The sequence below is a fragment of the Hemiscyllium ocellatum genome, chromosome 24 (assembly GCF_020745735.1).
Source record: "Hemiscyllium ocellatum isolate sHemOce1 chromosome 24, sHemOce1.pat.X.cur, whole genome shotgun sequence".
In the NCBI taxonomy this organism is placed as follows: domain Eukaryota; kingdom Metazoa; phylum Chordata; class Chondrichthyes; order Orectolobiformes; family Hemiscylliidae; genus Hemiscyllium; species Hemiscyllium ocellatum.
Genome location: NC_083424.1, coordinates 58,070,751 through 58,092,863, shown reverse-complemented (window position 1 = coordinate 58,092,863; position 22,113 = coordinate 58,070,751). Strand labels below are relative to the sequence as shown.

Here is a 22,113-nt window from a genome sequence, read left to right as displayed (position 1 = left end):
ACTTTGATGCCATGGGGTTGAAGTGTTCCAAGGCGGAAGATGAGGCGTTCTTCCTTCAGGCGTCGGGTGGTGAGGTAGCAGCAGTGGAGGAAGCGCAGGACCTGCATGTCCTCGACAGAGTGGGAGGGGGAGTTGAAATGTTGGGCCACAGGGTGGTGTGGTTGATTGGTGCGGGTGTCCCAGAGATGTTCCCTAAAGTGCTCTGCGAGGAGGCGTCCAGTCTCCCCAGTGTAGATGAGACCGTATCGGGAGCAACAGATACAATAAATGATATTGGTGGATGTGCAGGTAAAATTTTGATGGATGTGGAAGGCTCCTTTGTGGCCTTGGATGGAGGTGAGGGAGGAGGTGTGGGCGCAGGTTTTGCAATTCCTGCGGTGACAGGGGCGGGTGCCAGGATGGGAGGGTGGTTTGTTGGGGGGGGTGGGGGGGGGGAGGCGTGGACCTGACCAGGTAGTCACGGAGGGAACGGTCTTTGCGGAAGGTGGAAAGGGGTGGGGAGGGGAATATATCCCTGGTGGTGGGGTCCGTTTGGAGGTGACGGAAATATCTTCAGATGTGGTTTATGCGGTTAGTAGGGTGGAAGGTGAGCACCAGGGGAATTCTGTCCTTGTTACAGTTGGAGGGGTGGGGTTTGAGGGCGGAGGTGCGGGATGTGGAAGAGATGCATTGGAGGGCATCTTTAACCACATGGGAAGGGAAATTGCGGTCTCTAAAGAAGGAGGCCATTTGGTGTGTTCTGTGGTGGAACTGGTCCTCCTGGGAGCAGATACAGCAGAGGCGGAGGAATTGGGAATACGGGATGGCATTTTTGCAGGAGGTAGGGTGGGAAGAATTGTAATCCAGGTAGCTGTGGAAGTCGGTGGGTTTGTAAAAAAATGTCAGTGTCCAGTCGGCCGCCATTAATGGAGAGGAGAGGTCCAGGAGGGGGAGGGAGGTATCAGAGATGGTCCAGGTAAATTTAAGGTCAGGGTGGAATGTGTTGGTGAAGTTGATGAATTGCTTAATCTCCTCGCGGGAGCATGAGTTGGCGCCAATGCAGTTATCAATGTAGCGGAGGAAGAGATGGGGAGTGGTGCTGGTGTAACTACGGAAGATGTACTGTTCTACATAGCCAACAAAGAGACAGGCATAGCTGGGGCCCATACGGGTTCCCATGGCTACCCCTTTGGTCTGGATTGGAATATTTTGCCGGGAGCAATGAGAAGAACTGACTGTGCATCCACCAGTAGAGGGAGGTATGTAATGGTAAATGGATATGATATGAAATGTAAGGATCCTACATTTAGAGTCCCTTCCTTTTATTCATCCTCAGAATTCTCACATGCATTACATAACAAAAAGTACTTATTGACTGTAGTTACAGTCTGTAGATGAGTTTAGACTATATGATTGTATATAGGGCAAATACTAACTCAGTGTTCGCAGATTACTGGACTCCCTTTGCTTGGTTCCATCTCTTGACGATGGAGTCCCTTTTGGGTGTTCATTTGAGAATGTACAGGATTGTTATCCAGCTTTGGATGAGGAAGGGGTAATGGTCAGGGACAGAATGGACAAAGTACTCAAAGAAATTGTGATTTCAGAACAAAAGGTCAGCAAATTTCTAGCATTAACTTTTGAAACATTAAAAAGTAGCTAATATTATCGCACTCCTCAAATTGAGGGTATAGAGACAGACTAGCAAGCTGCATAGATACTTGTTATTTGGAGATGCCGGTGTTGGACTGGGATGTACAAAGTTGAGGATCACATGACACCAGGTTGTGGTCCAGCAGGTTTGGTTGGGGGCGCACTAGCTTTCGGGGCGATGCTCCTTCATCAGGAGATACCACCTGGTGGGGGAGTGTTGCTCCGGGGGCTGGCGTGCTTCCAGTTAAACCTGTTGGACTGTAGCCTGGTGTTGTGTGATTTTTAACTTAGATGTTTGTTGGTTAAGAAGAGAAAAGAATCTTGAGGTAATGAAGAAGGAAATCTCTTGACATTGGAGCTAAAAGCTGAGCTTTGAAGGAATGAGGACTTTCGTCACAACAGGTTCTGTAAATATGCAATATTCTGATTTTAAGCAAGGTATTTCATCCTATGCCACAGAAGCAATTCCCTTGCATGGTTAAAGGATACAGACTTCTCAGGGAACTGAAAATTGGCTAAAGCACAAGTGACATCGAATGGGATAGGAGTCAGTGCTGAATATACAAATCATTTGGAATTAGGGCCATTAATAAAGTTGTGTAAGTTTGAAGATGACAGGGTTGAAACACCTGAGAATGGGCAAAATAAATATAAAGATGTGAAGATAAAAGCTGGCTGAAGAGCAGCTAATTGTATTTAATGTAGACAAAGGCAAAGTACTGTGTAGGAAAACCAACAGTAGGAATGTGACCTTTGTAGCTCTAGGCTACAGGATACACCAAAAGCAACGGATTTGGGAATATTAGTGCATAGATCACTGAAACCAGCAGTGTCAGCAATGAGGGATGATGGGATCTCGAGAGGGGCAGAGAGAAAGGGCACAAATGTTTGCATAGTAATTGTTCTTCACATGCACCTGGATTATTGGCTCCAGCTGGGATTTTTCTGATCCCCTGAGTGATTTAGGAGAGTAAGCTGTCCATCAAATGCTCAACGTTAATCAAGTTTTTTCTAACTTGTCTGCTTACTTTGATATAAACTGCTGCAGGGAAAAGCCTTTAGCCATCATTCAAAACCACTATTTCACCATGGTTTCCTTTTTATATGAAATATTGAGCTTTCTTTCATTGAGAATGGGTGGTTTTTAATGTGTTGGAATGCACTGCAAGATCACACAAACAGCAATGTGGTAATGCCAAGATAAACTGATGGTGATCAAAGGATAATCATTGGCCAGGACAGAGAGGATAACTCCCACTCTTTCAAATACTGTGTGGGATCCTTTGTATCCATTTCAAAGAAACGAATAACCTTGCACTTGTTATTTTCAATAATTTGGGAAAAATGAACAGCAACTGGATATAAAATACCGTCAAACTGGTACTTGGGATGTTGGTTTGATACCAGTGTCCTTTGTACAGATGATTTATAGTTACCAGGAAAGGTCAACTTTCTCCTTCATTACATTCTGCTCTCAAAAGCTAAGATCACAAAGGTATCAGTAGTTTCAGAGGCAAAGTTCCTAAATATGTTGGCACTCAACAAACCAAGATGATTTTTCTGGCTCAAGGGCATTGCAGAAAGGAAGATACAGTCCCTGTAACTCCCATGGATTTTCCATGCGGTGTTTTGTTGGAACCTCAATCAACCTTTTCTTTTGCAATAATTCTCTCACAGGTTCTCCCAATAACCCCCCATTAATATTCACTTAACCATTTCTCTCTCCTGCAATATGAGGGAACTCCCCTTTTCTGGAACACTGCACCTTTACATTTGTGTCATCCCTTTGCTGAGGTAGTTGATCAAAACTGAAACACTGGCCACACAAATCTGCAACAGATTGGGAGGATATTACATTCCTGCAAGGAATGGGCTGAAAGCAGGAGCAGGATCTCTCCTAACACTTCACTTGCCAATAATGGTTATAGACCCTAATGTTACTGGAACCCAGGCAGGTGTCACTGCAAGGAGGGGCGAAATAAAAGATGACTGTTAGTCTCTAATATATGCTTGAAATGAAGGCATCTAATATGCACATATAATTATACAACATTCCAGAGGTTATCATTGAATTAAGCCATCCACATAAATACTGTGGCTTTGAAAGCTGTTCAGAAGCTTAGAATATTGCAGCAAGTAACTCACCACCTGACTCCCAAAAGACTGTCCACCATCTGAAAGTTATGTGTGATGGAATACTCTCCATTTGCCTGGATGAGTGCAGCTCCAACAGCAGTCAAGGTGTTTGACACCATCAGGACAAATCGGTCAGCTAGGTTAGCACCTCATCTACCTCCCAAACCTTTTACTCCCTTCACCAACACACAGTGGTTGCAGTGTTTCAGTAACTCATCAAGAATCCCTAGACAGCACCTTCCAAACCCATGACCTCTACCAGCAAGAAGAACAAGTTCAGTAGATACGTGTGAACACCATCACCTGCCAGTTCCTCTAAGTCACACTGCATCCAGACTTGGGAGTATAACACCATTCCTTCACTTGTTAGGTCAAAATCCCTCCATAACTGCATTTTGTGTTATCACACTAATATCAGAGTTCTGAAAGGAAGATTAGATTAGATTAGATTCCCTACAGTGTGGAAACAGGCCCTTCGGCCCAACAAGTCCACACCAACCCTCCAAAGAGCAACCCACCCAGACCCATTCCCTTACATTCACCCCTGACTAATGCAACTAACTCTACAGGCAATTTAGCATGGTCAATTCACCTAACTTGCACATCTTTGGACTGTGGGAGGAAACCAGAGCACCCGGAGGAAACCCACGCAGAAACTGGGAGAATGTGCAAACTCCACACAGACAGTTGCCCAAGGTGAGAACTGAACCCGGGTCCCTGGCATTGTGAGGCAGCAGTGCTGACCACTGTGCCACCCCACCGTACCACCTCTTTCAAGGACAATTAGAATCAGGTATTAAATTCTGGCCCCGCTACACCTACGTTCTATGAAGGAATGAAACTCAAATCAGCCTGAAATAAAAATTGTGTATAAAACCTTTTCATAGTTAAGGAGATGAGACCATCTAGTTTTGATCAGCTAACTAAAGAACAGAATTAAACTAGTAGCCTTTCCTGACCATCTGAACCACCCTGAACAATGCAGCAGGCATCCTGAAGGACTTGAGATAGCAGTGTGAGGCAGTGCCAATTTCTGCTGGCTCCTATTGAGCAAAGCTTTTGGATGTTAAGAACACCTGGGGACTTGCGTGCTTTAATTCTAAATAAATAACTTATACCGTTGAAACGGATGAGGGGGGAAAACCCCATCAAATGTGCACTTTGAAGACTGAGTGTAAAGATTGTGGAGTCTCCTGCCCTGACTTCCCTGGTACGGAATATTTTGCCATCAGCATTTTTATAATCCAATACTGCACATGATGATGAAATGCAAACCACAATGTCTGAAGGAGATGATTAAATCCCTTTTAACTTGCCCAAACCTAATGAAACCTGTTCGTCCCAGAGGAAGCTTTGTATGTTCTGCCTGAGAGTCATTAATCCACAGTACTGCTCTCCCACATGGTCACTGAAATGGCTCTGACTCATCTTTCTGTTTATATCTACAATGAATCACTGCAGTCAGAGGTTCAGTGTCTGTTGAGCCAAAACACTAACATGTGACACAGCACCCAAACAACCAAGGAACAGGAGAAGCTAACTGACTGAACCCAGCTAGGGGCAATGTGAAAATTTCTCTCAGTTCCAACTTTTCTGAAGGAAATGCAGATAGACATTGCCACTTGATTTCAGCCTGAAATGCCTGTTGTTAATTGAATGTTTTTGACACTTCACACTCGATTCTTAGCAGTGTCCCTCAATTCAAGTGGTTGATCAAGATCCCAAATCCAACCTTGGTCAATTGATTACAGAAGGATCTTGGGGTTCAAGACCATAGCTCCCTGAAAGTGGCCACGCAAGTAGATGGGGTGGAATAGATGGTATGTGGCATGCTGGCCTTTATTGGTCGGGGAATTGAGTACAGGAGTCAGGATGTCATGTTGCAATTTATAAGACTTTGCTTAGGCCGCACCTAATTAAGAATATTGCATTCAATTCTGGTCACCACGTTACAGGACGGATATGGAGGCTTTGGAGAGGGTGCAGAAGAGGTTTACCAGGATTCTGCCTGAACTAGAGGGTATGAGCTATAAAGAGAGACATAGAACTGAACAGCACAGAAATGGGCCCTTCGGCCCACGATGCTATGCCAAACATGACACCAAATTAAACACATCCTTTCTGCCTGCCCTTAGTCAATATCTCTCCATTCCTTCCATATGCATATGTTTATCTAAAAGTCCCTTAAAAGGCCCTAACCCCCCCCCCCCCCACCCCCCCTTCCCCCCCACCGCCACCTTAAATGTATGCCCCTAGATTTAGACATTTCAAATCTGGGAAAAAGATTCTGACCGTCAACCCTATCTATGCATCTCATAATTTTATAGGCATCTATCAAGTCTCCCCTCAGCCTCTGCTGCCCCAGAGAAAACAACCTGAGGGTGCAACAGAGGCTTACCAGGATACTGTCAATATTAGAGGGAATGAGGTATAAGGAAAGGCTAGAAAAACTTATATTGTTTTCTCTGGAGTGGCAGAGGCTGAGGGGAGACTTGATAGAAGTCTATAAATGAAATGTGTAGATAGGGTTGATGGTCAGAATCTTTTTCCTGGAGTTGAAATGAGGGGCAAGATTTATATAGACAGTAGTAGGCGTCTGGTGGTTGAGGTAGATATGATAAGGGCATTTAAAGGACTTTTAGATAAGCAAGGAATGGAGGGATATGGACCAAGGGCAGGCAGAAGGGATTAATTTATTTGACATGTTCAGCACAATCCCGTGGGCCAATGGGCCCGTTTGTGTGCTGTACTGTTCTATGTCTTATGTTCTAGTGATTGCAACAAGGTCAGCCAGCCTCCAAGGTAAGGACAGCTCCATACCACCCATCATCCTGATAAAGCAATCCAAACTTTGAAGGCTAGCTGACTTCATTTCAATCACTACAAGAATGATCCCTGTTTCTCCATTTAATTAAAATCTGTTGCTTTCCATGAATGTTGTTCTTTATCATGAAATCAAACTAATTCTCTGTTCCTGAACATTCCAGGGCTGGAGTCATGAACTGAGTCTCCCCAGTCAGAAGCAGAGGCCTGGGAGATGGCAATTACAGTCCCATCACAAGGATCTATTGCAACCAACTGAATATGCTTTTCATAACAGTGCTGGGGCTACCTCAGCATTCCTTAATCCTCGCCGCTGTGGTGTTCCTGATCTACCATCTGGGAAAAATATCCAACATGGCTCCTCAAAAAGGAAACGACGCTTTGTGCTGGCAGGAGGACGGTGGAACAAAACTGACCTAACATATAAGTAGGAGATTACTCTCTATACAATTACCCAGGATCATACTGTACCCAGTGATGCAGATAGGTTTGCTCTATGTTAACCCATGTAATGTATGCCATGAACTGTGGATGTTTAGTCCGATATTTTGTAGTTTACATACTGACTATCGTATTTACACTGTGTAAGTATGTGATATTGTAGCAATCTGGGTTCTGTGCTCCCTGAGATTACATTGCATGCATATAGCTGCCCGAACACTGACACATCGAGTGAAGACCATTCAGTAACCTTTTTATGTTAGAATGTTGAATGTTGTGATATCATGTAACTTTCTTAAAGGTACAGTGCCGGTGTGGTCATTATACAACACACTGACCATCCCAAGGGGACTCTACCAGGGATTATACTGGACCTTGTCCATCCTGTCTCCTATCACTTTGCCAATTTCCTGTCCATTTTGCTACTGTTCCCTTTTATTCCGTGAGCTCTAACATTTTGCTCACAAGTCTGTGTAGCTTTGTATCAAAGTTAAAAATCACACAACGCCAGGTAAAAGTCTAGCAGGTTTATTTGGAAGCACTAGCTTTCAGAGTGCTGCACCTTCATCAGGTGAAGGAGCAGTGCTGTGAAAGCTAGTGCCTTCAAATAAGCCTAATGGACTGTAACTTGGTATTGTGTGATTTTTAACTTTCTCCACCCCAGTCCAACACCGGCTCCCCCACATCATAACTTTGTATCAGATGTCTTCTGGAAGTCCATGTCCATCAGATTAACAACATTGTGCCCCTCATCCTTCTCCGCTACCCCATCAAATAACTCCGTCAGGTTAATTAAATATGACTTTCCTTAAGAAATCCATGCTGGCCGTATTAATTTGCAGTTGCCCATGTCGCTATTTAATTCTGTTCTTGATCATAATTTGTAGAAACTCCTCCACCACCAAGATTGATCTAAGGTCTGTAGTTGCATGGCCTATTCATAGATTCTGTACAGTGTGGAAACAGGCCAGTTGGCCCAATAAGTCCACACCGACCCTCCGAAGAGTAACCCACCAAAACCCATTCCTCTACTCTATTACTCTACATTTACTCCTGACTAATGCATCTAACCTACATATCCCTGAATACTTTGGGCAATTTATCATGACCAATTCACATCACCTGCACATCTTTGGATTATGGGAGGTAACTGGAGCACCTGGAGGAAACCCACACAGACGCGGGGAGAATGTGCAAACTCGGTCACCTGAGGCGGGAATTGAATCCAACTCCCTGGGGTTGTGAGGCAGCAGTGCTAATCATTGAGCCTCTGTGTCACTTATTGTTATACACTTTTGAGCTGGGTGTCATCTTTGAAATTCTCCAATGCTTTGAGTCGAAGAATGATCAGAAAAGGTCTTGCCGTTGTCTCCACAATTTCCAGTCTTTCTTCCTTCAGTAGCTTTAGATGCATCTCATCCAATCCCAGTGCTTTGTCACTTCTAAATATGGATAGCCTATGTAATACCTCCTTATCGATTGTTAAATCTTCAGGAGTCTTAACTGCTTCCTCATTCAGTGCTTTCTTCCTTTGTAAAGACAATACCTGTATTCATTTAACATCCTAGTTATGCCTCTTTCTGCCATGTATAATTCCCTACTCTGGCCCCCAATCGGCCACACTGCTCCACTTACTCCCTTTTTTACTATGTGTTTGCTTAAAAGAGACATTTAGATTATTTTTTTTATTGGCTGTCATCTCTTTTCTTACTCCTGTTTGCTTCATTAATTTGCTATTTTACTTCCTGTCTGAACTTACTATATTTGGCCTGATTCTCGGTTGTATTATCTTATCTGACACTTGATACTTCTATTTTTCCTTCACCTTAATCTGTATCTCCTTTTTGTGGTCCACAGGACTCCGGAGTGCTTTGCTTTATCTTTCCCCTTTTATGGAAAATATATCTTGATTATCCAAAGCTAAAAGGCAGCCCATTATCCAGTTATAGCTTTTCCTGCCACCCTTTGGTTCAGTCCATCTGGGTCAGATCCATCCTTGGTACATTGAAGTTGGCTTTCCCCTGTTAACTATTCTTATTCTGGAATGTTCTTTAATCTGTTCCGTAGTCTACCCAAACCTTTTATGGGGATGGTGATTACTAACTCCCCATAGCCTATCCATCATCAACAAGGTACAAGTCAGGAATATGTTGGGATACTCCCCATTTGCCTGGATGTGTGCAATTCCAATAACACTCAAAATTCAAGATTATCCAGGACAAAGGGACCATCTTGATAGGGATCACATTTCATATCTTCAATATTCACTCCCTTCACCATTTGGCATAATAGCACAGATGCATTGCAGTAACTTACCAAACCTCCTGCAGTAGCACCTTTTAAACACCACAACTACTGCCGTTTTCAAGGGTAACTCAGGATGGACAATTAATGCTGGACCAGCCAGTAATGCCCACACCCTGAGAAGAATATTTTATGGGTCTTCTAGAGTCAATGATGAGTTCAAAAACTTCCATTATTTTCTTTTCTTTACTTGTTTGTTTTTCACCTATTTTTGCTTTCAGATAACATCACGTCTTTCTATTTTTTTCCTATCCTGCATTTCCTGAGCATCCCGTATTCAGGAATATTTAGCACCCAGTATTACCCTTCCTCAAGCCAGGTCTGTTATTTCGACAACATGATATTTCCGCTGAGCAATCTCTGCCCATAGTTCCCCAATTCTGAGTACAGTATCACATTCCCTAAACTCACAGAAATGCACAGTAATCCTGATTAGACTTTATTCCTTTCTCCCTTACTATTTCCTACTTGAGTGTTATTTATCTCTTCTGGTATTGTTACACCTTGCTATTTTGCTCTGATGTTACTTTTTTTAAGATTAGAATAGATTACTTACAGTGTGGAAACAGGCCCTTCGGCCCAACAAGTCCACACCGACCCGCCGAAAAGCAACCCACCCATACCCCTACATTTACCCCTTACCTAACACTACGGGCAATTTAGCATGGCCAATTCACCTGACCCGCACATCTTTGGACTGTGGGAGGAAACCGGAGCACCAGGAGGAACCCGCACAGACACGGAGAGAATGTGCAAACTCCACACAGTCAGTCGCCTGAGTCGGGAATTGAACCCGGGTCTCAGGCGCTGTGAGGCAGCAGTGCTAACCACTGTGCCACTGTGCCGCCCATTTTCTTCCCCATACCCTACAAAGTTTAAATTCACCCCAGTAACACCAGCAGCTGGCCCTGCAGGAAGTTCTATTTAGCTGTGGCACTTTGGCTTTTAAAATTGACATAGTTATTGGCCCTAACAAAGCTACAAATTGATGATCTGCCTTTATGTTTTTGTTGAGTTGATTGGGAGATCCTGAATATATCTCTAATAGCATCCTGGAAATATTCAGTACTGAGGGCAGTGGTCGCTTTCAAAGCTATTTGATATACAGTACCATCAGGCAACCAGTTTTCCTGTAGGAGACAGGATGTAACTGCCATCTTACTAGCAGCATCCAGAAACACGGCTGTCAGTAATCCAAGAAATGGAGTGTTGGCTTGTACTTCCAGCTGGGTACTGTCTCTGAGTTATCCTTTTTGTTGCACCCTCTCTGATTGCCAATTCTAGGTCTCAGCATGGTGACTGTGTTGTTGCAAATGATCACCTAGCTCCTGCTCCCTGATCCCCCTCTGTCCAAAAGCAAGTTCCATCCTGACCCTAAGCTCAATATCTTCATAATGCAGAACTGGATCTCTTGCCAAGGCAAAGCCTTTCTCACTGGAGGGAGTCATAGTTATATACAATAGGAACAGCCCTTCAGCCACCATTAAATACCAAACTACATTAATTTTATTTACCTGCACTTGGACCATAGCCTACAATGCCCTTGCATTTTAAGTGCTCATCCAGGTGCTCCTTAAATGTTGAGAGAGTACCCGCCTCCACCAATTTGTCAGGTAGCAAATTCCATATTTCTGCCATCCTCTGGGTGAATTTCTTGTTCTCCCTAACCCTTACTCCTCACTTTAAACTTATGCCCTCTGGTCTCAGAAACATCTGCCATGGGGAAAAAGATCCTCATGAGTCACCCTATCTGCCCTTCTCATATTTTTGTATACCTCAAGCAGAATCCCTCACCCCCAAGCATCCTCTGCTCCAAGGATTTTTCCTCCCAGTCCAATAGTGTGGTGACCAGAATTGTACAGAGAACCTCTTAGAGGTAAGAAAGTAGCCCTGTCATTTATGGCTCTAACAGAATAATAATTGCTCTCTCTCATCACTCTCTACCTGACGTCCAAAGAGTTCCATTAACTACAATTCTATTCATGCTGTTGGCTCAATGATAAATTTCAGAAAGCTCAGGAAACCTGTGGATCCATGTTTCTGTACCTTCTATTTGTGTCTGACCAGCTTGTTGTACTGTGCAGTGTCTTTACGACTACCACAGAACCATCTTTGCACACATTGTGAAGAGAACATTGCTTGTGTGCTGTGTGCCTGTTTGTTCTCCACACGGGGATTTCCCAATCAGAGAGAAAGTTGCTGCATATTGATTGTTAGATTTGAACAAGCTTTAAAATATTGTTGAAACTGATTAATGAATAAACAGTGTTTAAATTACTAACCAACCTCCCCTGGAGTTGACATATAGCTGCTGAATGTGGGCAGGTTCAGCACAGGCCCAGACCTGCCAACTATTTTGGTGAACTTAATCTCCCACCACCACCACTTACAGAAAGACTGTTATCCCTGGTTAAAATTTCATCGAACGCGCCTGGGGGGTTTGTCAATGTTGACAGCTCCTGAAGTGTTGAACTATACAAAGCAGCAAGGTTGCTGCACATCTGACTGAACCCCTCACTCTCTCAGAATAAACTATCACAGGTTTCTCTTTTTTTTCTAGAATAGTGCGATTTCCTTGGCAGCTCAACCAAGTAAAAGTAAGACAAGCTATTGCTGAAGCAGTGAGAGTGTGGAGTGATGTGACTCCCTTGACATTTACCGAGGTACAAGACACCAGTGCTGATATTATCATTGAGTTTACACGGTAAGTCACTGAGGATGGAGTGAGAACCCTCTGTTCAACAGCCATAATCGAAATGCAGTCGATGATAGCAGGTCCAGAACAGTCCTAACCTGGATTCGGTACCAGTGTGAGATGAGAGGCTATCATGTAGGCTGTTTGAGAAGGCATTGGCTTCATGGTATTATCACCAGACTATTAATCCAGAAACTCAGCTAATATTGTGGGGACCTGGTTCAGATGCCATCGTGGCAAATGGTGGAATTCAAATTCAACGAAGAATCTGGAATTAAGCATCTAATGATGACCATGAAGCTATTATGGATAAAGAGTGGAGCTAGAAATAGCACAGTAGGTCAAGCAGCATCAGACGAGAAGGTGACTCAATGTTTCAGATCAGAACCTTTCATCAGGACTGGGGGAGGGGAAGGGGGTTCCAAATAAATAGAGGGAGGGAGAAGGGACTGTGGGAAAGGTGGATGGGATAGTGATAGATTGATGCAGGTAGCTGTGATTGGTCAGTGGGAAGGGTGGAGTGGATGGATGGGGAAGAATATGGACAGGTAGGGTCAGGTTAAGAGGGCAGAGTGGAGAGGGGGGAGCGAGGCCTAGTATGAGGGTGGGGGGGGGCTGGTATGTGGGGAGATTTGAAAGCTGGTGAATTCTATGTTAAGGCTGTATGGTTGTGAGCTCCTGAGGCAGAAGATAAGGTGTTCTTTCTCCAGTTTGCATGAGGCAACCACCCAGAGACCGAGCACAAACTCAGGAACTGGTTCAGGAAACATTTATGGTCCATATGCTCCAAATCAACTCCACCTTCTGGTTGCCATCCATTTCAGCTCCCCCTCCCGCTGCTGCAATGACACGTCCATCCTCCAGCCGCCCTCCCCCCCCCCCCCCCCCCCCCCAACCCAAAACCACCACCACCACCCTGGTCAACACAAGGCCACACACAAACTGGAGGAAGGACACCTCATGTTCCGTCTAGGGAGCTTACAACCATTCAGCCTTCCCACAGAATTCACCAGCATCCTAACCTTCCCACCCCACCCCCTCATTCCAGCCCCCTCTCTCCACCCCTACCTTAACCTAACCCTATCCTTCCTTCCCACTTATCGGCTGGACCCTTCCTACTGATCAATCACAGCCACCTCCTACCTGCATCCACTTATCACAATCCCATCCACCTTTCCCTAGCCCCTACCCCTTACCTCTATTTCTCAGCCCCCTTCCCCTTTCCCCCCCCCCCAGTTCTGATGAAAGATTCTGACCTGAAATGTTGAGTCCCCTTCTCCTCTGATGCTGCTTGACCTGCTGTGCTTTTTCCAGCTCAATTCATTCTGACTCTCCAGCATCTGGAGTCCTCACTATCTCCATGATATCCATTACCTGTATTGTCAATTGTTGGGAAAAACTCATCTGGTTTCCTAACATCCTTTAGGGAAGGAAATCTATCATCTTTACGTGGTCTGCCTTACATGTGCTGACTCTGAACTGCCCTCTGGCCAATAGGGATGGGTAATAAATGCTGGCCTAGCCAGAGATGGCCACATCCCATGAGTGAATACAACAAATGACCAAGTGCTGGGAGGCAGCTTTCTAACTGGGCCCAGCAAAGTGGGAAATTACTGTGCAGATTCACACTGACAATGTGCACTAGCCATCGTCACTTAGACTTTGAGATTTTCTTTCCGAAAAAAGTGAATATAAAATACTTACCTCGTGAATTGGCAGAGCGAAGGCTGAATATGGGTGGGGGCACTGGGGACTGCTGGCTAAGTGAACTAATATTTTTGGGCAGTGGCTAAAACTGAAAGAATACATATGTAGTATCTCCCACCCGTCCTCCTCTTCTAACCAAAAAAAAAGGCTCTGTATGGAGGGTTGGTCAAGTAAGGCTTTTTTTAAAATCCCATTTAGAGCACAGGGGATGGCCAATGCATGCTCTTCTTGCAGGATGTTGAAGGTAAGGGTCACCATTAGTGTCCCTCTGACATCACCTGCTAGAAGTGCGCCCAACTCCAGTTCCTCACAGACCGCGTTAGGGAACTGGAACTGGATGAATTTGGGAGACTGAGGGGCTGATTGAGAGAAGTTACAGGGTCTGCGTCGAAATGGGTCGCGCCAAATCGGCCGCGCCGAATGGTCTTATACCCTCTGTAGCCGTTCCCCTCAATAATAAGTATACCGCTTTGGATATTGTTAGGGGTGACAATCTACCAGGGAAAAGCCACAGTGGTCAGGTTTGGGGCACTGAGCCTGGCTCTGTGTCTCAGAAGGGAAGGGGGGGTAGAATAGGAGAGTGATAGTGATAGGAGATTCAATGGTTAGAGGAACAGACAGGAGATTCTGTGGTCGCGAACAAGACTCCTGGATGGTATGTTGCCTTCTGGGTGTCAAGGTCAGCGATGTCTCAGGTCAAGTCTGCAGGATTCTTAAGGGTGAGGTACAGAAGTCATGGTCCACATTGGTACCAATGACATAGCTAGGAAAAGGGATGAGGACTTGAAAAGTGAATATAGAGAGTTAGCCTAGAAACTAAAAGCAGAACATGTGGGCGGCACGGTGGCATAGTGGTTAGCACTACTGCCTCACAGCGCCAGAGACCTGGGTTCAATTCCCGCCTCAGGCGACTGACTGTGTTGAGTTTGCACATTCTCCCCGTGTCTGCGTGGGTTTCCTCTGGGTGCTCCGGTTTCCTCCCACAATCCAAAAATGTGCAGGTCAGGTGAATTGGCCATGCTAAATTGCCCATAGTGTTAGGTAAGGGGCAGATGTAAGGGTAGGGGTATGGGTGGGTTTCGCTTCAGTGGGTCGGTGCGGACTTGTTGGGCCTTGGAGGTGGGACCTGTACAAAGAGGACAGGTTGCACCTGAACTGGAGGGATACCAATATCTTGGGTGGGAGGTTTGCTAGAGTGCTTTGGGAGGGTTTAAACTAGTTTGGCAGGGGGATGGAAACCAGAACTATGGATCAGAGGATGGGGTAGCTGGTGAACAGGCAGATACAGTGTGCATAGACTCTGAGGAAGGATAGACAGTTGCAGTCAGTGTGTCTATTTTAACACAAAAAGTGTCGAGAATAAGGGTGATGAACTTAGAGAATGGATCAGTACTTGGAGCTACAATGTTGTGCCCATTACGAAGACTTGGATATCACATGGGCAGGAATGGTTGTTGGATGTTCCAGGGTTTAGATATTTCAAATAGAATAGGGAGGGAGGCAAAATAAATGGAGGATTGGTATTGCTAATCAGGGATGGTGTCACAGCTGCAACAAGGGAGGTCATCGAAAAGGGTTTGTCTACAGAGTCAGTATGGGTGGAAGTCAGAAACAGGAAAGGATCAGTCACTTTATTGGGAGTTTTCTATAAAACCCCGCCTCCCCCACCCCCACTCCCCCAACAACAATAGAGACGTGGAGGAGCAGATTGGGAGGCAGAGTTTGGAAATGTGCAGAAGGAGCAGGATTGTTGTCATGGGTGACTTGAACTTGCTTAGTGAAAATTGTTTGGAAAGAGTAGATTTTGTTAGATGTTCAGGAAGAATTCCTGACTCAGTATGTAAATAGGCTGACTGGAGGGGTGGCCATATCGCTTTGGTGCTTGGCAATGAACCAGGTCTGGTTTCAAATCTCTGTGGGAGACCATTTCGGTGATCGTGATCACAACTCCCTGACCTTTACTACAGTCACAGAGAGGGATCAGAGCAGGTGGTATGGGGAAGTATTTAATTGGGAGGTGTTCTCAGGGAAATGCACACCAGAAATATGGAGGTTGTTTGGGGAGCACTGGCTGTGAATATTGAGTAGGTTTGTCCCACTGATTCAAGGAAGGGATGGTCGGGTGAAGGAACCTTGCATGACAAGAGTTGTGCAATGTCAAGAGGAAGAAGGAAGTTTGCTTAAAGTTGTGCAAGCAAGGATCAGAGAGGGCTCTAGAGATTTATAAGGTAACTGGGAATGTACTGAAGAAGGGACTTAGGAGAGATAGAAGGGGGCATGAAAAAGCCATGGCGGGTAGGATTAAGGAAAATTCCAAGGCGTTCTACACTTATGTGAGGAACAAGAAGTTGGCCAGAATGAAGGCAGGGACGATAAAGGTTAGTGGAGGGGACTTGTGCCTGGAGTAAGAGGAGGTAGGGAAGGTCCTTAATGAATAGTTTGCTTCAATATTCATTAGTGAGAGGGACCTTGTCATTTGTGAGGAGAGCATGAAACAGGCTGATATGCCGTGGACCAGACAGGATATACCCTAGATTACGACAGGAAGTGAGGGAAGAGATTGCCGCTCCTTTGGCGATGATCTTTGCGTCCTCACTGTCCACTAGAGAAATACCAGATGATTGAGGTGGCAAGTGCTGTTATCTTGTTCAAAAAGGGAATAGGGATATTACAGGTGAGTCAGTCTTATCTCTGTGGTGGGCAAAGTATTGGTGAGGATTCTGAGATACAGTATTTAAGATTTTTGGAAAAGTTATAGTTTGATTACAGATAGCATGGCCTAGTGAGGGGCAGATCTTGCCTCACAAGTTTTATTGAATTCTTTGAGGATGTGACCTAACACATTGATGAAGGTAAAGTACTGGACGTGGTGTATTTGAATTTTAGCAAGGCTTATTCAGAACATAAGAGGCATAGGATGAAGGAAAACTTGGCAGTCTAGAGACAGAATTGGTTGGCCCATAAAAGACAGAGGATGATAGTAGATGCAAAGTATTCAACCTGGAGTTCGGTGGCCAGTGGTGTTCTGCAGGGATCTGTTCTGAGAGGAAAGGAAGAGAGAGGTTGAGGTGATCATAGGCCCCTTGGAAAATGAATCTGGGGAATCGGTTATGATTAGGTTAGATTCTCTACAGTGTGGACACAGGCCATTTGGCCCAACAAGTCCACACCTCTGAAGAGTAACCCACCCAGCCCCATTCCCCTGTATTTACCCCAACTAATGCACCTAACACAATGGGTAATTTGGCATGGCCAATTTACATGGTCTACATATCTTTGGATTGTGGGAGGAAATCCACACAAACACAAGGAGAATGTGAAAACTCCACACAGACAGTCGCCCAAGACAGGAATTGAACCTAGGTCCCTGGTGCTGTGAAGTAGCAGTACTAGCCACTGTGGGGAATGAGGAAATGGCACAGCAGTGAAAGAGATAGTTTGCATCAGTCTTAATGGGGGAAGATACTTTGAGGATCCCATTAATACTGAAGAATTAGCAAGTTTTGAGAAGATTTGTAGCTCAGGTTGAGGTTCTGGATGTAGGTTTGCTCGCTGAGCTGGAAGGTTCATTTCCAGACATTTCATCAGCCTACTAGGTAACATCTTCAGAATACTGAAGAATGCGGATAAAAAATTAAGTACCATCACCATCACCACAGAAGTAGTATTAGATAAGTTATTCGGTGTAAAGGCAGATAATTCTCTGGCCCTGATAGCTTACATTCTAGGATCCTGAAAGAAGTAGCTACAGAGATGGTGGATGCCTTGGTTGTAATTTTCAAAATTTCTTGAATTCTGGAGAAGTACCAGAGGATTGGAAAACAGCCAATGTGACACCTCTATTCATAAAGGGATGGAGGCAAAATGCAGGTAACAATAGGTTGGTTAGCCTAACATCTATTGTTGAAAAAAATGTTTGAATCAGTTATTAAGAAAGTAAAGGCAGAATATTTAGAAAAAACATAATCTAACATAGCAGAGTCAGCATGACTGCATGAAAGGGAAATTGTGTCTGATGAATTTGAGAGTTTTTCATGGAAGTCTCAAGTAGAGTGGATAGAAGGGGAACCAGTATTTGGACTTCAAGAATGCGTTTCACAAGGTACCTCTCAGAAGGTTAAGTCATAAGAACCCATAGTGTTGAAAGTAGTACATTGGCATTGGTAGAGAATTGGCTCATGGATAGGAATCAGCAAGTGGGTATAAGGGGTTCTTTTTCCGGTTGGATGACCTGGGTTCCACTGGGATCAGGGATGGGACCACAACTGTTTACAATATATATGAAAGTCTTGGAGGAAGTGAATGTACAGGAGCCAAATTTGTTGATAACACAATGTGGAAAGGTGAGAGAGAGATAAAAACAGTTTACAGGGAGATTGATATGTTAAGTGGTTGGGTACAAAGTTGGCAAATGGAGTATAATATGGGAAAGTGTGAAGTGGTTCATTCTAGAAGGGTGAACAAAAGAAGAAAAAAATTCCCATTTCTTCTGATCTTATGGGTTCCCAAGGATGGTTACTGTTCAAAGGCATTCAGTGCCCGATCAAGGGACCTCTAATGTGAGAAAGGAGTTGCCCACTGAAAGCCCTGTTGACTATTTCCTCTTCTCACCCCCTAAGAATCCTTTCCCACCATCTATCCCCTGTGCTGACTGTCTCTTCAATCTCAGCTCTCAGATGGGTGTCATACCAGCAACAGCCAACATCTGAGGGTGCTGCTGAGTACAGAAGAGCTGACTGATTAACTCCTGGGGAGATGACCTCAGAGTTCTGGGGGGCATTCTCTTGAGACTGGCAGATGTTCCACTGCAAGCCTGTTAATACCCAAAATGCAGCAGACCTCTTCAAAAAAGGTCAGTGCAGAATCTCCAGTCAAAACCCCAGTCACCTCCACACGATTCCACCCTGTTGGCCTTTTCAGAATGGTATGTTTTTTGCTGTGGTGAGTTTTGAGGCGAAAAGATCTGCAACACAGAAAAGGGCCCTTTGAGTCCTCGTTCCATGGTCCACAGGACCACTGCCAGTTAAAAACAACCACCAAACTGTTCTAATCCCACTTTCCAGCACTTGGCCCCAGCCTTATGTCTTGGTAGCACAAGTGCACATCTAAATACTATTTAAATATGCAAGGATTCTGACCTTTCCAACCCTTACAGGCAGTGAGTTCAAGATTACCATCACTCTCCAGATGAAAGACCTTCCTCACATCCCCTCTAAGCTTCCTGCCCTGACCTTAAATAGCACCATAAGACATAGGAGCAGAATAGGCCATCCAGCCCATCGAGTTTGCTCTGCCATTCAATCATGGCTGATAAGTTTCTCAACCCCATTCTCCCACTTTCGCCCCATAACCCTAGACCCCCTTAACAATCTAAAACCCATCTATCTCCATCTTAAATGTACTCAATGTATGGTTCCCACTGTCAATACTGAACCGTAAACAGATTGTAATATTTTCACGCCAAGGAATACTTTTCTCAGTGATTCAGCCAGTTTCTAAGGATATCATTTTCTGTTGAAAAGCAACTTGTCAGCTTCTGAATTTAAGTGATTTTTTTTCATCACATTTCAGGTATTGGCATGGAGATAACTTGCCATTTGATGGTCCTGGAGGGGTGCTAGCCCATGCTTTCTACCCTCAAACCCCTCGGGCTGGGAATATTCACTTTGACTATGATGAACTGTGGACCACTGACAGCAACAAGGGTAAGGGGCAACAGACATCATGTAAGTCACCCTGGCTACCCCTGAGATGAGAGGAGGGCAATTTCCTGGGTATTAATGCCAGTGATGCCTGCATGCCATAAATCACTTTTGGATCATCAAAAGAGTTGGGGGGTTCAACCACCCACTTCTTCTGTGTCCTTTCCTTATATCCTGCTATCCACCTCAACTAAGGAGAAAGTGAGGACTGGAGATCAGAGCTGAAAATGTGTTGCTGGAAAAGCACAACACGTCAGGCAGCACCCAAGGAGCAGGAGAATCGACATTTCGGGCATGAGCCCTTCTTCAGGAATGAGGAAAGTGTGCCAAGCAGGCTAAGATAAAAGGTAGGGAGGAGGGACTTGGGGGAGGGACGTTGGAGATGTGATAGGTGGAAGGAAGTTAAGGTGAGAGTGATAAGGTGAGGGTGATAGGCCGGAGTGGGGGGTGGAGGCGGAGAGGTCAGGAAGAAGATTGCAGGTTAGGAAGGTGGTGCTGAGTTCGATGGTTGGGACTGAGACAAGGTGGGGGGAGGGGAAATGAGGAAACTGGAGAAGTCTGAGTTCATCCCTTGTGGTTGGAGGGTTCCTAGGCGGACGATGAGGTGCTCTTCCTCCAACCGTCGTATCTTAGCCTGCTTGGCATACTTTCCTCATTCCTGAAAAGGGCTTATGCCTGACACATCGATTCTCCTGCTCCTTGGATGCTGCCTGACCTGCTGCAATCCACCTCAACTAATACTGCCAGGAAATTCAAACCAATAAGAGGAATGAAGATGTACAGCATGAGTTCAGCAGGGAACAAGAGAGAAAGTCAGATCCCTGAGAGGTGCTTTCCCCTGGAAGGGGAAGACGTCTGTACCTCACTATGCCTGCTCTAAACCAGTAACCAGCCCATTGGTTACTGGCAGCTCAAGGCCTACTCCTTACAGCAGGATCTACAAAATAGAGTTTACATTCTGTTACTGTGGGCTCAAAGGCTAGAGGTATACCAACAACTCATAGGGTGACCTGTCTGCTGCCATGCCCACCACCACAATTGTACTCATGGGAGGATTGGCATTGGAACCAGTGGGACAGTTGAGCCTGTCAGATTAAAAAAAAATCCATTCTCATTGAAGGGCCCCATTCTTGACACTGGTAGCAAGAAATGCCTACAACCTTCACCTATCCCCACCCCCAAAACCCTCCCAACTTCCTGATCCTACAGGGCCTACCAGCTTTGCACTGTAGGGGACTCTGACCCTGCTGGGCTGGTTACAGTGCAGCTCTTGTCTTCTTTGGCCTGGGTGCTCTTCTATACCAATGACCAGCTCAGGGTGGGTTTCCCATACCTATCATATATTTCTGTTTAAAGTCTGGTTGAAGATTTGTAGCTCGGGTGTCCGTTGTTGTGGTTCTGTTCACCGAGCTGGAAGTTTTTGCTGCAAACGTTTCGTTCCCTGGCTAGGGAACATCATCAGTGCTATTGGAGCCTCCTGTGAAGCGCTGCTTTGATGTTTCTTCCGGTATTTATAGTGGTTTGTTCTTGCCGCTTCCGGGTGTCAGTTTCAGCTGTAGTAGTTTGTATGTGGAATCCAGGTCGATGAGTCTGTTGATGGATGTTCTTGCCGTTTCCGGGTGTCAGTTTCAGCTGTGGTGGTTTGTATATGGGGTCCAGGTCTATGTGTCTGTTAATGGAGTTTGTGGATGAATGCCATGCCTCTAGGAATTCCCTGGCTGTTCTCTGTCTGGCTTGTCCTATGCATAGGACAAGCCAGACAGAGAACAGCCAGGGAATTCCTAGAGGCATGGCATTCATCCACAAACTCCATTAACAGACACATAGACCTGGACCCCATATACAAACCACTACAGCTGAAACTGACACCCGGAAACGGCAAGAACATCCATCAACAGACACATCGACCTGGACCCCACATACAAACTACTACAGCTGAAACTGACACCCGGAAGCGGCAAGAACAAACCACTATAAATACCGGAAGAAACATCAAAGCAGCGCTTCACAGGAGGCTCCAATAGCACTGATGATGTTCCCTAGCCAGGGAACGAAACGTTTGCAGCAAAAACTTCCAGCTCGGCGAACAGAACCACAACATACTACACACACAGTTTCACCCATGGGAACAGGAGCTACAGCAGCCTGCAACATCCAGTCTGATTATTTGGATAAGCTTTCAGTTTTGGATTGGATATTATGCAGATAAACTGGATATGAGGCAATGATACGAGCAAGTTTGGCCTTTAGGAGAGGCAGTGGTAAAATGTCCATGCTATATTATTGGGCACCAGCCCATGGTGACAATATTGTCTCTGTTTTGTGAACAGGTACAGATCTCCTTCAGGTAGCCGCTCATGAGTTTGGCCATGCACTTGGACTGCAACACTCTAAAGTCCCAAAATCCTTGATGTCGCCTTATTATACGTTCCGCTATCCACTGAGTCTGGCCGAGGATGACAGACAAGGGATCCAGTATTTATATGGCAGCTCTCCTGGCTATGGAGTTGAACACCCAGACAGGAATACGGAAACCAATGAATTACCCAGGGTTGACTATCATGGAAAGGAGGTACGGTGACTGGAAAGCTTACAAGGGATAGACTGTAGGAACAGCAGGAGGTCATTCCACTCTTTCAGCATTTTCCACCATTTCATTACATGGACGATCTG

At 45.1% G+C, this 22,113-nt stretch overlaps 1 protein-coding gene across 1 annotated transcript in view; it reads left to right on the top strand.

Annotated features, from left to right (window-relative positions):
• LOC132827227 (stromelysin-3-like) overlaps window positions 1–22,113 on the top strand; it is a 95,391-nt gene that overhangs the window by 39,865 nt on the left and 33,413 nt on the right. Inside the window, exons 2-5 of the mRNA XM_060843851.1 lie at window positions 6,756–7,018; window positions 11,897–12,040; window positions 19,310–19,443; window positions 21,771–22,012. Of these exons, the coding sequence (XP_060699834.1) occupies window positions 6,756–7,018; window positions 11,897–12,040; window positions 19,310–19,443; window positions 21,771–22,012 (783 nt within the window). The remainder of the gene's footprint in view (window positions 1–6,755; window positions 7,019–11,896; window positions 12,041–19,309; window positions 19,444–21,770; window positions 22,013–22,113) is intronic.